At 53.3% G+C, this 15,403-nt stretch overlaps 1 protein-coding gene across 2 annotated transcripts in view; it reads right to left on the reverse strand.

Moving 5' to 3' along the window:
• Window positions 1-15,403, reverse strand: part of Hvcn1 (hydrogen voltage gated channel 1) — a 30,763-nt gene that overhangs the window by 3,432 nt on the left and 11,928 nt on the right. For both annotated transcript variants that reach the window (XM_021631338.2, XM_060382426.1), the window contains 3 exons: window positions 5,250-5,528; window positions 1,025-1,129; window positions 293-524 (listed from right to left, as the gene is read on the reverse strand). In XM_021631338.2, the coding sequence (XP_021487013.1) occupies window positions 293-524; window positions 1,025-1,129; window positions 5,250-5,528 (616 nt within the window). The remainder of the gene's footprint in view (window positions 1-292; window positions 525-1,024; window positions 1,130-5,249; window positions 5,529-15,403) is intronic.

Consider the following 15,403-nt stretch of genomic DNA (forward strand, 5'->3'; position numbering starts at 1 on the left):
GGCAGGAGTCCCAAGAGATACCTTAGCTACAAGTCCTACATTTCCCTAACTACTTTCTGACAACCATGAAAAGCATGGCCAAAAGTGTAAAATGACTTGAGCGCTCCTGGTCTGCAGCTAGAGAGAGCAGCTCGTCCCCAGGTATTACCGTAGTATGTTTCTCTGGATTCCCAGGAGGCAGCCTCAGCACAGGCCAGGCCTAAGATGCTGGGCATCTGCTAACTGCACTGCCCCCTCAGTACCCAGCACAGCGCCCACACCCCTGTGTAGCCCAGGAGCACAGGAGACACACCATTGATGATCCGGGCCACCCGCCAGAGTCGTAGCAGGATCAGCAGACCGAGAGCTTCAAACTGGTGCTTTTTAAACAGGAGGACAAGGTCAAGGACAAAGGACACCACCACCACAATGGCGTCCAGGATTTCAAACTTGTGGTGGAAGAACTCCAATCGGAAGACGAAGATTTTAAAGAAAATCTCCCACACGAAGAAGACCAGGATGGCGAAGCTCATGTAGAGGAACGCCTGAGGGAACAGTGAGTAGGGAGCACTGTCACAGGCTAGTCTCTGGCCACCCGCCAGCCTCAACCACCACTGCCTGGCCACCAGGGAGGACACAGCGTTGGGGCCAGCTGTCACCATCACAGACAAGGGTTCCACCCTTTAGAGATAACTAGGCAGTGCCAGACTTAGACATATCTGGCCAGGCCTGGCTCTCATCCTAGTACTTGGGAAGCTGAGCAGGAGGATTGAAAGTTCAAGGTCAATGCTACGTAACAAGACCCTGTCTTAAAAAATATATATGTATATATATATATAATATATTACATACATGTATATAATAAATACATCTATATATGCTGCAATCCCGGCACTTGGGAAGCCGAGGCAGGAACCTAGCTGAGGCTAGTCTGTCTGAACTGAAAAGTAAAGGTGGCTGGGGCTGTGCTCAGGCCAACACACACAGGCCCGGGCGCTGCACCTCCCGTGGACCTGCCCCGCCTGCGCTTGTGCCCCATGCACACCTTTTCCACATAGTCTTTCTTATTTGGCTCAATGATCCTCAAGTCCAGGAGGAGCTCAGCAAGCACCAGGAGGGCATCCAGGATCACCAGGCAGATGATGACAACCTGGGGGAGGAGCAAGAGGGTATGAGGACATGAGACCTGAATGGGCCACCCTGCTCCTCGCTGGCCCCTGGCCATCCAGTCTGTTTCTCCAGCACCAGCTCTCAAAGCAAATGCCGCTCCGAAAGGCAAATGAGTTCCATTTTCTAGTTGTGTGGTTTGCTGGTGCTGAGGCACACACAGAACAAATGCTTAGTAAGTTGGACACACCACAGCCTAGGGGACTCTCGGGTCTGGAAGGGACCTCCCCAGCACACCAAAGACTGCCCGTCCTCAGGGAGTAGCGGGGAAAGTCCTGCTCTCAGAGTGGGACATGTCCACCCTGTGTGGTCAGGGGCAAGAGGGAGAAGGCAGGGCTTCCTGGATACTGGAAGGACAAGGGTGGGGATGTGACGTCCTGGAGTGGGGGAAGGACAGTGATGGCGGTCAGGTGACAGACTGGGGTGGGGGTGCAGGCACTAATGGCGGGGACGGGGGCGGTTCAGTGTTTTCTTTATGTTCCTGTGGGTGCATGTGCCCATGGAGGCTGAAGGACACCCTCAGACGCTCTCCCCTATAAGTCCCCACCTTGGCTTTGTTGTTGCTGGAACAGGATTTCACTGTGTAACCTTGGCTGGCCTCAGGCTCACAGAGATCCCACTGCCTCTGCCTCCTGAGTGCTGGGAATCATGGTGTGCGCCACCATACATGGTCTGACCCTAGGTTTTGAGACAGAGTCTTGAGCTGGCCTGGGCTCACTAGGCTCAGCAGCCAGCGAGCCCCAGGACTCCTGCCTCTCCTCAGTGCTACACAGCAGCTTCTTCTGTTGGAAGGACCCTGCTGTTTGAGGTTGCAGTCCTCTCAGTATGGATAGCCATTCTGAGGGAGGGTTAAGATGCGGGACTCCCTCTCCTGGCAGGGCCTCCTGCTTTCTGCCTGACTTCATCTGGAGAGTACTCCCTGTCAGCTCTCCCCTCCCTGTGCCTATAGGATAATTAGGTACTGTGTTCCCGTTGATAGGATAGGAGAGTGCAGTTTAATGCAAATCAAGCATCCTTGAAGTTCCTAGTTTCAACCAATTATGTACATCCATCCTTGGAGCCCTCCCCCACTCCCCAGGGTTACAACCTTTGTTCTCTGGGATTAAAGCTGAACTAGCTCCATGTAGTGGTTCCCAGGGTATGTGATCCCTGTCCAGTGCTAGGCCGGCCATTTCAGAAATGCTTCTCCTCTCGTGCCCCTCCTGACTCGTGGGCTGTCCTTTTAAAGCCTGGGTTCTGGGCCCCAGAACCTGGGGCCCTGTTACGAGCACTTTAGTGACAGAACCATCTTCCCAGTCTGGATTTTGTTTTTGTTTTAAATTCTTGGTTATTTTAGAACTAGAAGGATCCGCAAAGTCACATGATCTAAAACCCAAGCGCAGCCATTCTGAGAACAGGCTCACCACCACAGCTAGGAAAAGGCATGAAGCGTGGATCTGCGCTACCGTATGGATGAGCTGTGAATGTGTTACGCTGGGTGCAGGCAGCTAGAACCTCGGGATTCGATGGTCCCCAGGTCGCAGGTAAAATGCAGACTGAGGTGTCCCAGCAGGACAGGATGGACAGTGACAATATTCTAAACTGAATAAAGTATCCTATACACTACACACCACAGACATACTCACTTTAAAATGACTAATTTCATACCACATCACTGTCACCTGAAGTTAGAAGTGAAAGACCAAGAAAAGGTGCTTGTCATCTAGGAACTGGTAACCCTCCAGCTGGCTGCACACCCTCCCCTGTGGGGTGCCAACTGCAGGGTTCCACCAGCCTGCACTGGGGACTGGAACAGAAGCCTCAGCTGGCCACACCCTGTTCTCTGAGTGACAGTGGGCACTGAGGCCTGGTGAGCAGAGGGCTTAGCTCTGGCTGCCTGTTGGTCAAGATCAAAGTGCCAAACCCATCCCAGGTTGGCCTTCCCTGGAACCTGACATTGTGTCTTCCCTCCTTATGCCACGTCATGTAACAAGTGACAGCACCCTGTCACCATGTCCTGCAGATCCTACCGCCAGAGAGCAAGAGTCCTGAACCCCTGCCTCTCCTCCCATCCCATCTGGCTTCCATCCAAGGTCCTCAGCTGATCTGTCCATGTCACCCACACAGAGCCTGTCCACAGCACTGCCCACCTCGTTGAGCAACCACGCTGCTTTCTCCCCAGGAGCCTTGCACCCCTTTCCACTCCCCTGCTCAGCAGACTACAGTCTCCTTCCATACCAGGCCCTCAACAGACTCGGTCCCCTGCCTGAAACATGACCTTCCACCCCTGGGACCTGCTGCGCTCGGCCCTGAGTGCCAGGTGACAGTCCCGACTGACTATCTGACTCCTGACTTCTGTCTGCAGGGGTCATCTAGCCATGCTAAGCGGCAGTTGTTATTCCGGCCACTCTGCGGACTGTCACACCAGCCTGCTGCCCCCCCACAATAGGTGGGTCACTCCCCCTCCCGCCTCAGAGGATAAGTACCTTGTGTCAGACCCAAGACCAGCAGGCAGAGTGGCGGGATGAGTCCCTTCTAGAGGCAGGGACATCCAGGGGGGTGGGGGCGGGGCTCCCTTGACAGCTGGAAGGAAACTGGCTCCCTCCAATTGCTCTGAAATTGCAGGTTTGGGATTTCAACCCCAACAACATAATACCATGTTTCCTGCTGCAGCCTCAGAGGGGCTGGCAAGATGCAAGGGGTGCTGGGTTGTTGTCTAGCTTTAAGTGGAGAAAAGACAAAGACATATTTTCCTTGAGAACAGTGATGAGGCCAGGCCGGCTTCTCCCTGCGTCCGGAAGGGCTTTGGGCTCTGATGCCCGGAGCGGCATCCCTAAAGTGCCTCCCTGCGGTACTGGGCCCACCAGGAACTGTGCCCATCCCTCTACCCTTGTTCTCTTGCATTCTCCTAGGGTAGCCATGCTTTTAGACACCTGCTTGCCACTTCAGAGCAGAGGCAGGAGCCTGCCCTTGTTCACAGGGCTGGAGATAGGGCTCAGTGGTTAAGAATGCTTACTGCTCTTGCAGAGGACCTAGGTTCGGTTTGTAGAACCTTCATCAGGTGGCTTACGCGCACCTGGAACTCCAGCTCCAGGGGATTGGACGCCCCTGGCCTCTAAGGGCTCCAGCATGCAAACAGTGCACACACACTTATACATACATAAATCTTTTGAAAATTTGCCCTTCACAGTGTTGGGACAGATGGCCTCCACAGACAGAGCTCAGCTCAGCTGTTTCTCTCTGAAGCTAGGAAGTCCCTTCCCTCTCCCCATGGCAGCGTCTGGCGAGGTGATGACAGCAAGAGCCAGTTTGGGGATCCCCAGCTGGCCAGCGAGAAACCTGTTTCTACCTCCCAGTGCTGGGATCACTGGCACGTACTGCTACACCCAACATTTTCCCTGGGTGCTGGGGAGCCAAACACAGGACCCTCATGCTGGCACAAGCACATTAGCCACCTCCCCAGCCCGTATGTCCTTGTCTCCACCCCTTAAGGAAGGGTCTGAGGCCTGTGGTGATGAGCTTGCAGAGCAGGGAACCCTCCTGACCGTGTCCAGAGGCAGGCACTCTGTCGAATGAATGCTTCTCTCATAGCGTACTTTGCGTGTACACACAGGCAGACTTTCCACAGTGTGGAAATAACCAGCGTAAAGTGACCATTCATAGGTCGCCTAAAGATCTGTGGCCCTGTGCAGCCGTAAGACTGCAGCTGCCAGCGCCGTCTGGCTCTGGTGTGTTTCCACTGCCCCAAAAGGCAATCCCATCTTTTGAAAGCATCTACCCACTTCCTCCTTCCCTCCCTCCCACGGCCTCCCATCTGTCTACCCAGCTGTGCATGCGTTCTGGACAGTTCAGCTACCCACCATCCCTTGCAACTGGGACCTTCCCTGTCTGGCCTGTCCCTGAGGTCATGTTTTCAAAGTTGCAGCACAGGTCCACGTGTCCTCCTTTGTCATGCCCAAGTCATATCCTCTGAAGGAATGACCTTTAACCTTCTTTCAGAGGTTAAGACAAGTCAGACCACGGGACACAGCGTGTGGCAGGCGCTCGGAAAACCCCTGTGGGATGCACGGGTGGCGGGGGCAGAAGGGCTGCCACCCTGGAGACCTGGCAGCCTCATCTCTTACCTGAAACCTGTGGGAGCTGAAGAGCTTCCTCAGCCTGCCCCTGAAGTCCAGCGATGGCCTGGGTGTGGGGACAGGGCCAGCCTCGGCATCAGGGGAGGTGCTGCCCTCGCCCTCAGCGGCTGTGGGGGCTGCCTCCTCCTTGTCCTCCTCATCCTCCTCGTTCTCCCACTTCTTGTAGTTGACATTCCACGTGTGGTAGTCATCCCCAACCATGGTGAAGTGCTTCAGGAACCTGCTCATCCTCTTGGCGGAAGCCACCTTGGGTCTGTGAGTGACAGCCTGGAGGGGTGGAACAGAACAAGCAGTTGAGGGTCCTGTAGCTGTGATGGGGAGCAGAGTCCAAGCCAGGCCTAGGGTACTCAGATCATCCTAGCCCTGAGGGTCCTGTAGCTGTGATGGGGAGTAGAGCCCAAGCCGGGCCCAGGGTGCTCAGATCATCCTAGCCCAGGTCAAAAAGGTGGGAGTTTTAGGGGCACTTATTTTTGGAACCTAGTATCTCAGTGTACATGAGGCAACAGGAAGCCCCAAAGCCACCAGACAGGCCCCTGCAGTCTGGCCGGCAGTCAGCCACTGTGTTGCAGCCCAGTCTCAATATAAGGCCCACATGTAAATGACAGAAGAGCCGCGCATGCTCAGAAAAGAGCAGGGGGGAAGCCTCCCAAAGCAAAAGTTCAGTTCCACAGAGAACTCACGGAAGCCAAACCCTATGCTCCACAGACCAGTTCTCTCAGGCAGAAAAGGGGGTTCTTCCAAGTGTACGCAGCATGGTGGCACACCCTGTCATGCCAGCATTTGAGAGGTGAAGGCAACGAGGAAGAGGTGTTCAAGGCCAGCTGAGCTACCTAGTAGGACCCTATCTCAAAAAAACAAGAATAGGGGCTATCCAAGGGTGTACTCAGTCTGCCTGTTAACCTGCTTTTCGAAGAGCAATGTAGCAACTAACCGGACTTGCTCCCGATTTCCCACCGAGCCTACAACTGAAGCTAGCACATGGCTGCGATCTGAAATCAGGCTCTCTTCCGTGCCCCTGACCCCGAACAGTGCACGTGTGTCGTTTGCTGAAAGCAGCAGCTACGGAGGTTAAAATCAGCCTTCTGAAACGAATATCCATTTATGGCTATTGGCTGATAAACAGCGACGTTTGTGTTACTGTTGTCGTCTGGGACAGTTGAAGGCAGTGACTTAATCCTTATAAAATTCTGGATAAGATTCCTGTAAAGTGTCCCATCCCTTCCCCTGTGCTGTTCAGTAAGAGAGAAGCCCTGTGTGAAGATAGACAGTCACACACAGTCACACTCAGGGACAGACAAATTCACAAGACAGCCTTCTTCAGGCCGGCACAGTTTCCCACAGAAGAGAAGATGCAGGAAGTGTGTGGTGGAGAACTCATATCTGGACTCCAAGGGGAAGCGCTTTTATTCCTTTGCTTAATGTGACACAGATGTTCTATTAGTGACTAGGAGTTCATCACTGAAGCGTATAATCCATGCAGACCACTCCTGAAGGCCCTGCCTTTAGACTGTGTTCCGAGCACGACCTGCTCCCGCATCTCTAGACCCGACATGGTCTAGATGTGCCTGCCTGCAGTACTGCAGCAGCCTCCTGCCGCTTCCCTCTTCCACGTGGAGCCATAAAGAACTTTCCAGCATCCGCTGACACCATGGTGTGCCCTCTGCCTAAAGCTCTCCCGTGGCTCTCCACACTTGGCCCTTCTTGCTGGTATCCTTGACGACATGCTTGCAGGGAGGCTTCTCTGAGCTCACCTGAGAGGCTCAGCCTCATCCCCAACCCCACCCCTTCCCTGCCCTGTGTCTTCATGGCCTCATCACAGTCACACTGATAGAAACCCCTCCCTCTGGGATCCAGGCTGCCTCTCCTGCCTACTGAGCCGAGAGAAACTTCAGCGCAGCCGACAAAGCACAAATCACCTCCATAGCTGGGCGCAGTGGCCAATGCCCGTAATCCCAGCACTCTGGGAGGCAGGGGCAGGTGGATCTCTGTGAATTTGAAGCCAGCCTGGTCTACAGGGTGAGTTCAGGACAGCCAGGGCTAGGCAGAGAAACCCTGCATAGCTAAAATAAACCCAAAAACTTACAAATTACATCTTTTTAGGAATCTTAGAAAGCTGAAGGATCTTATAAATAGCCATTGTAGATACCTGGGTGACTTTCTCCCTTGAGAAGCCAGTGTCTGTGTCTTGAGATTGCCCTTTGTCCATCTGTCTGTCTGCTTACTAAATAAACTTTCTTTGCTTTGCTCTGGCTCACTCTGGAAATTCTACCACATCCTATCTTGCTTTGCCTGAGGGAAGGTGCCCGGGTAGGGTGGAGTGACCTGTCCGGCCACTGACATCAGGGTCAGACGGTGTCTTTCTCTGCTGCTGAGGACATAGTGATGACATGGCACTGACTTGCCTGCTGATTGGCTGCCTGTCCTACTCGGCTCTCAGCTCCACGAAGACTTTTGCCGTCTTGCACAGTTGCAAGTTCAGTACCTTGAACAGTGCCTAGACACAGCACACTTTGCAACACTCCCGTTTTTTGTTAGATGACTGAGTGAACACAGGGGTGTGGCCAGAGGGCCAGAGAAATGGCTCAGCAGTGAAGAGCACTTCCAGCCCTTCCAGAAGCCCTGAGTTTAGCCCAGCACCCCTGTCAGGTGGCTTCAAACTGCCTATAACTCCAGCTCCTGGCGGATCTGATACCTCTTCTGGCCTCTCCTGGTACCTACACTCACATGCATACACCTCACACACACACGAATAAATAAATAGTTTAAAAGTGGCCAGAACTGTGAATTGTGTATATGTGTGCGCACACATGCACACACATACAGACCAGAGTGGCATCAACTGTCTCGCACCATCGCCCTCCACCTTATTCCTTGGAGGCAGACTCTTACAAGCTAGAGGTAGGCCAACAGACAGCAAGCCCTTTATCCTCCCGGCTCTGCCTCCAGCAGCTCTGACAGCACAGGTGCCCACGGCCACACCCGGCTTTACATAGATGCTGAGGGGCCAAACTCAAGTGCTCATGCCTGTCCCACTAAGCCCTCTCTCCAGGCCAGAATCTTTACACGAGTTCAGTGTGACAGGAGTGTGACTCAGTGGGACAGTGTCTACCGAAGGCCCTGGGTTCTATGCCTAGCAGGCAAGGGGCAGTGAAAGCTGGAGAAACGGTCAGGTGTGGCGACACACACCTGTACTCAAGGGGCAGAGGCAGGTGGATCTCTATGAGTTCCAGGCCAGGCGGGGCTACATAGTAAGACCCTCTTTGAAGGGTCAAGATGGACAAATGAAGCAGGAGAACGGCTTACTGGTCAAGAAGAGCAAATGCTCTCAAAGAGGACCCGAGTTCAGGTCAAAGCACACACACACGGCAACACAACCTTCGGTGACTCCAGCTCCTGGGGGTAAGACACCCTTTTCTGGCTTCCAGAGGTCCTGAGTTCAATTCCCAGCAGACCCATGGTAGTTCATGACCATCTATAAGGGGAGTGGATACCTTCTTCAGGCGTATAGGTGTGCATGCAGACAGAGCACTCATACATTATAAAATAATAATAAAGCCAGGTGATGCCAGTGCATGCCTTTAATCCCAGCACTTGGGAGGCAGAAGAGGCAGATCTGTGAGTTCAAAGCCAGCCTCGTCTACAGAGTGAGTTCTAGGACAGCCAAGACTACACAGGGAAACCTGTCTAAAAACAAACAAACAACAACAACAACAAAAACCCCTAATAATAATAATAATAAATAATGATAAATTCTTTGGGGTTCAAATTCAGGTGTTACGGGCACTTCTTACTCTTACAGAGGACCTGGGTTTGAGTCTCAGCGCCCATATAATGGTGCAACCGTTTGTAACTCCAGTTCCGGGCGATCCAACAGTTTCTTCTGGCCTCTGCAGACGTCAGGAGCCCACACAATACATACACAGTGCACAGTGCACAGGCAAAACACCCAACCACAGAAAGCAAATACAATTTGTAGAGATTTTAAATAAAATCAATACCTCAAAAGTTCACTGTAGGGCCAGCGAGATGGCTCGGCAGGTAAAGACGCTAGGTCAGGACCAACCCTGAGTCCAGTTCCTAAAACTCACATGGTGGCAAGGCCCCACTCTCGTCCTGTGATTGCCACCGGGGTGCTGCCACACACAGAGATAAGTAGAGACGTGTAAGTGTTTTTAAGCTCAGTGTAAAAGAACGGGTGGAAGTACAGAGCGACGGCCAGGAACTTCATGAGGAAAATGTGACTTGGGACTGCGCAGAGGCAGGGCTGTAACACGTGGATGATGGGATTCCGACTCTTGGCAAGTAACCGCTGCTGCCTCTCCCTCCTCCATGGTCAGGAAACCCAATAAAACGCGCACTGTGTTCCTGAGAAAGGAATGGGCGGGCGTGCACAGTCCCCCCGACTGTCTGCCTGCGGGAACTTTCTAGATGAGGAAATGGAGACTGGTGCCCCAGGAGACTGCTGCTCCCTTCCTTCCTCAGGAATCTCAGGACAGGGAGAAGGGGACACAAAACTGCACGTTCGATGGATGGGCCCTAAATGTCACAGCTGCAAAGGCCATGAGGGGAGATATAACTCAGGAAACACAGAACACCTTTCAGGGACATGTGAGGGACATGTGAGGGACCGGGACGAGGTGGGGCTGGGTGAGGATTGTCTTTCCGACAGCCAGACAGGTCTTTAGAACCCCAAGGCTTCGGCAGGACCTCAGAAAACCAACAGACTAACTTCATCCCCAAAGACTCATCCCAACAAACCAGCCAGAGGGCCGAGAGGTGGCTCAACGGTAGCACTTGCTGCTAAGCCTGAAGACATGAGTTCAGTCCTCATGACCCACATGATAGAAGGTGAGGAATGACATCCATAAGGTGTCCTCTGACCGTTCCACACGGGATGTGCCATGTGTGTGTCCCTTCGTATACAAACAAGCATAAAAAGGAAAAGAAAACACACAGTTCTGGTAAAGAAAGAGCTGATCCCCAATTAAATGAATGACTGACTGAACAAAAGTCCTTACCTGTCCTGTCAGGGCAGCATCTGCTGAACAGCATTGGCCGTACTGTCCGGCACGTGACAGAAATGACCAACAGGAAGATGTAGGAAAACGTGGCCTGTACACAGGCAAACTCAAAGTGGAGACACGAAATGGAGCTGACCACCAAATCAGCTGTAACATATATTCAGTGGCGGCGTGGAAGCAGGCACTGGCAGCACAGGCACGTGGGAAGCTGGGGCAGAGGACTGAAAAATTAAGTTGGGCGGTGGTGGCACACACCTTTCATTCCAGCACTCACCAGGCAGAGGCGGGTGGGTCTCTGTGAGTTGGAGGCCAGCCTGGTCTACAGAGCAAGCTCCAGGACAGCCAGGGCTACACAGAGAAGGCCTATGAAAAAAACCTACAAAGAAAATCGGAGAACAGTCTTGGGCTACATAGGGAGACACTGTCTCAAAAAAGTGCAAGGAAGTCTGAGTGTTATAGGTCAGTGGGAGAGCATGTGTGAGGCCCTAGATTCGATCTCCAGGACTGGAAAAAATAAAGACTTCATGAGGAGAGAATCTGCACAGAGAAATAACTGAAAAATAGCTCAATGGCTAATACATATACACACCTACATATACATACGCACACGCATATATACACACATGAAGGAAGGGAAAGTGAGTGGATAGGCTTAAGGGCCAGTACGGTAGTGAATGCCTGTAATACAGCACTTCGGAGGTAGAGAGAGGCAGGAAGAGCAGGAGTTCAAGACCAGCCTTGGCTTTACAGCAAGTTCTAAGCCAGCCTGAGATCTATACAAGACCCTAGGAAAAATCAAACAAAGGCAAAACAAGAAGATACAAGAAGGAATGCTCAGTGACCTCAGAGTCAGAACAACAGAAAATACCAACGGGAACTGGGGAGCTGTGCAGTGGGTCAGGCATCACGGCATCCTTCAAGGGAAGGAAGGGGCCTTACACTCCCTGGACCTGTGGGAGCGGCTAGGCTGCTGTGCCTGCTGAGGAGCAACAAGAGACCCTGGATCAAGGAAGGACTGGAGGACTGTCTTCTGACCTCCACGAGCACTTGGGAGTATGACGCACTCGCACAGACCCATGGGCACATGCTTGTGCACCCACAAAGACTTACAACATTACCAGTTGGCTGAGAGTAAACACAACAAATGGAGCCTCAGGAACGCTAACGAGAAGTCTAACACAGGGGCAGCTAAAGTATCAAGAGATGAGATTGAAAAAGAAATGGCATTCAGAAAATAACGGCTGAGGGTGGCAAGAGGGCTCGCTCGGTGAGTAAAGACGCCGGCTGCCAAGTCTGAGGACCCGAGTTTGATCCCCAGGATCCACGTGATGGAAGGCGGGAACTAACTCCTGCAAATTTTCCATATGCATACTGTGGCACCCAGGCACATACACAGGTAAGCTAACAAACGGATAAGGTACATTTTTAAATGGCTGAAAAAAAATATTCACACTTGACAGAAGAGACATGCAGATTGAAACAACAAACTCTGAGTGGAAGGACCATACAAGGGAACCTGGGAAGGCATGTAGCATAGCAGTTCCTGTGCTAGCACATTCTAGGCCCTGGGTTCCGGCCTCAGCCACGCAAGGAATGAATAACTTGTGTACTTGGGAGCAGACTGGGGAGGGGGAGTGTCTTGTCCCCTGTCCCCTGCACTGCCCTGAGCGGCCTTACGGGTCCAGGCTCCAGATTTGGCCTCCCCAACAGACCCAGCATTTGCTAGCTAAGTGCCAGAGGAAGCCCCGAGTCACAGCCGAGGTGAGGCTGACAAGGAGTGTGGGGGCTCCGGTGGTCAGGCATCTGAACCCCCTCTCTGCCCCACCACCCATATTATCTGGATACCTCAAGGGCTGCAGATTTCAGAGTTCTTCAAAGGCTGGGAAGTCCAAAGAAAGCTTAAGACGGTGCCTACCTCTTGGGAGCAGCAACACCTAGAGCCCTGCCCACGGAGGCCAGCCTTTCAGCCTTCCCTCTCTCCCTCACCTCGTACTTCCTCCTCAGCCAGCATTCTAGTCTACACATGGTCCAGGAAGGCTCCAAAGCCTCCTACAGATCCCTGACTTCTGCCCCGGCCTGAGCGGGTCTCACCTTGACTCTGTCACCGCCCTCCTCACCCCTGCAATTGCTCCTTTAGGCTCTTCACATGGTTGGTATGGCCCTGTGAGGCACGGCCCCTCTGCTTCCGGCAACCTGCCCCCTCACACAGCCAAGGAGCCTCACACTACCCACGGAAGCCCTTCTGCCTGGCTGCTCCTCTCCTTACCATGACCTTCCTTCATTCTTCCTCATGCATGAAGACTCAGCCGCAATGCCTCCTCCTCAGAATGGCCCTTTCTGGACCCTGAGACAGAGCCAGATTCATTTCCCAGTTCCACAGCCCCTCCTTTTGTTTTTTACTCTCCCTCAGACCCCTCCTCACAGAACCTGACTACATTACTCCCTCCTGTGTAAGCACCACAAAGCAGGGCTATGAGCACCATGTAAGCCTGTGATCTCAGCACTCAGGGAGGCAGAAGCAGGCAGAGCTCTGTGAGTTCCAGTCTAGCCTGGTCTACAGAGCAAGTCCAGGACAGCCAAGGCTATACAGAAACCCTGTCTTGAAACCTACCTCCCACCCCGTCAACCCACCCAAAAAAAAAAAGCAGAAAACAGGGGCTGTATACCCTGAGTCTCCCTCCTCCCGGGGGGCCATGAATTCCCCCAGAAAACTCCTCACCCTGCAGGCAAAAGCCGCTGAGGCTCGGGCTCCCTACCCCAAACCACATATTACAGGAGAGGCGAGCTTTCTCTCCGAAACTTTCTGACCACTTAAGAACTGACTTGAGTAACCTGGTATGAAAATACTTGTGGTATCCAGCAGAGCAGAAAAGGATTCTGGTTTTAAGTCAAGACTGTCATGCCAGAAGCAGGAACGTACCAGAAAAGGGTTGACCACAGGGGGAAAAAAGTATGTGCCTCAGCTGCTCTGCCACCCCACCCTTTCACCGCCCTAGAAAGATGAGCTTTGTGAAAGCCACTGAGCACCTGCCCTGGCCAGGCTCCTGTTGACCTCAGCAGCAACTCTGTGTCACCAATGTGGGGAGTCATTTCTCCCCTCCTCTGCCTGGTCCCCTGCAGTTGCTGATTCTGTCACTTGCGCCCATGGCTCTGCTTTACTGTCACTTGCAGATTTTTACTGTGGAGGGAGTTGCAAGGACACCCCTGCAGCCATGTCTCCATGGGAGTCCCTGCTAACCACCTCCTCCTCAGGCCTGTCTTCCCCACACTGAGGTCAAATTCCTGGGCTTCGGAGAGCGCTCAGTGGTGAAAGGGCTTGCATGCAAAGAACCTGAGTTCCGTAGCCAGCACTCACATCAAAGCTGGGCACAGCAGCTGGAGAGGCGGCTTGGCAGCTGAGAGCAAGGGTTGCCCTTGCAGGGGACCCAGCCTTGGTTCCCAGCCCCCAGACCAGGTAGCTCCTAACTGCTGGGAGTTCCAACCTCGCGGATATGACACCCTCTTTAGCACCTAAACTCATACACAGAATTTTAAAGATAAAAATACATTTTTTTTTTTTAAAAGCTGATCATGGTGGCATGAGGGATGAGTCCTCGGCCAGTGAGAGGCTCTTCCTCAAAAATGAATAAATAGGGGCTGGAGAGTTGGCTCACTGGTTAAGAGCACCTACTGTTCTTGAAAAGGACTTGAGTTCATTTCCCAGCACCCACGTGGAGGCTCACCACTTCCTAGGCACCAGGCATGCCTGTGGTGCACAGAGAGATACCTGCAGGCAAAGCACTCACACACACACACACACACACACACACACACACAAATAAACAGATTGTGTAGCTTTTGAGGAATAGCATTCTCCATCCAAGGTTGACCTCTGGCCTTTACCTGCACCTTTGTAAGAGTGTACACACCCACATACCCATGACAGCTCAGCCCACCATTCTGATCTGTCAATCATCCCAGTGACGGCTGCCCCCATTTTGTTTGGCAGGCCCCCCTCACCTCTCTCCTCCTCTCCCTGCTCAGTCTCCATTCCTGGATTCCTTGGCAGCCCAACCCTGACCTTGGCAGACTGGGGCCTCTCCACTTCAGGTGGTCTCAGCAGGAGCCCTGTGTCCAGGGCTGCTCACGGTCAGGTACACAGCCTGGCCTGAGTTGCCTCCCTCTCAGGAGCATGCCATGGCCCTAACTAGCTCACTTCTCTACCAACCAAATCTGCTCCTGGGGGCTAGGGGAATGGGGGAGGGCTCAGCATCACTCATTGCCACCACAAGCTCCAGCGGGGTCCCCTCCACCGTCCAGCTCTTGTGTCCCTGCCATGGCCATTGCCTCTGGCCTAGCCTCCTCACTCTCCTCACTCCTGCTCTATCTCCTCCACACAGCAGCTTTGGACCCCCTCGTTGGTGCCAGCCAGGCTGGGTCCTGACTCTCCCACTGCCCCACCCACACTCTTAGAGAAGAATTGTGGCCTAGCTCTCTGGGTCTCCTCTCTGTCTTTGCCAGCTCCAGGGTCTCCTGTGGGTTCAAAGCATACCTCAGTGGCTCGGGCCTGGCACCCACCTTACCCTATATACCAAGCAGGTCTTGGAACTGGACATCTCTTTCCCAGTTTTCCCCGCCACCACTAGCTGCCATCACACAGGGTGTCATTCCACTGTCCCTCTGGACCCCAGGGAAGGGCTCCATACACATTAAATGAGTAAATTAACCACATAATGGAACCGGGGAGCTGCCCCTCCAAGGAAATGTGACAGGCGGCACATCAGACAAATGACTAACCTGGGGAAGGGTCAACAGAGACCTGCACCTTTCTCCTGAGGCAGTCTGTACTCACAGGGGCCAAACTGCCACCCGCAAGAGGGAAAGGTCCCCATCCCCCACCCCCCACAGCAGCCGACTGCCCAGTCCTGGTGCCTGCCCCACGTCCCTATCCCCTCTCAGAGCTACACTGGGGTCCTTCATCTGCTTGCTTTCCGCTCTCCTTGACCCAGAACTCCAGTAAGACCCTGCAGCGGTGGCAGCAGGCTCATTTACCGTGTTTGTGACAGTGCATTGCCTTTCCTCCCACAGCAGCCTAGCCCAGCACTGAGGGTCTTGGTGCCGGGAAGATGGCAGAGTCAGTCT

This window comes from Meriones unguiculatus, chromosome 4 (genome assembly GCF_030254825.1).
Source record: "Meriones unguiculatus strain TT.TT164.6M chromosome 4, Bangor_MerUng_6.1, whole genome shotgun sequence".
Taxonomy (NCBI): domain Eukaryota; kingdom Metazoa; phylum Chordata; class Mammalia; order Rodentia; family Muridae; genus Meriones; species Meriones unguiculatus.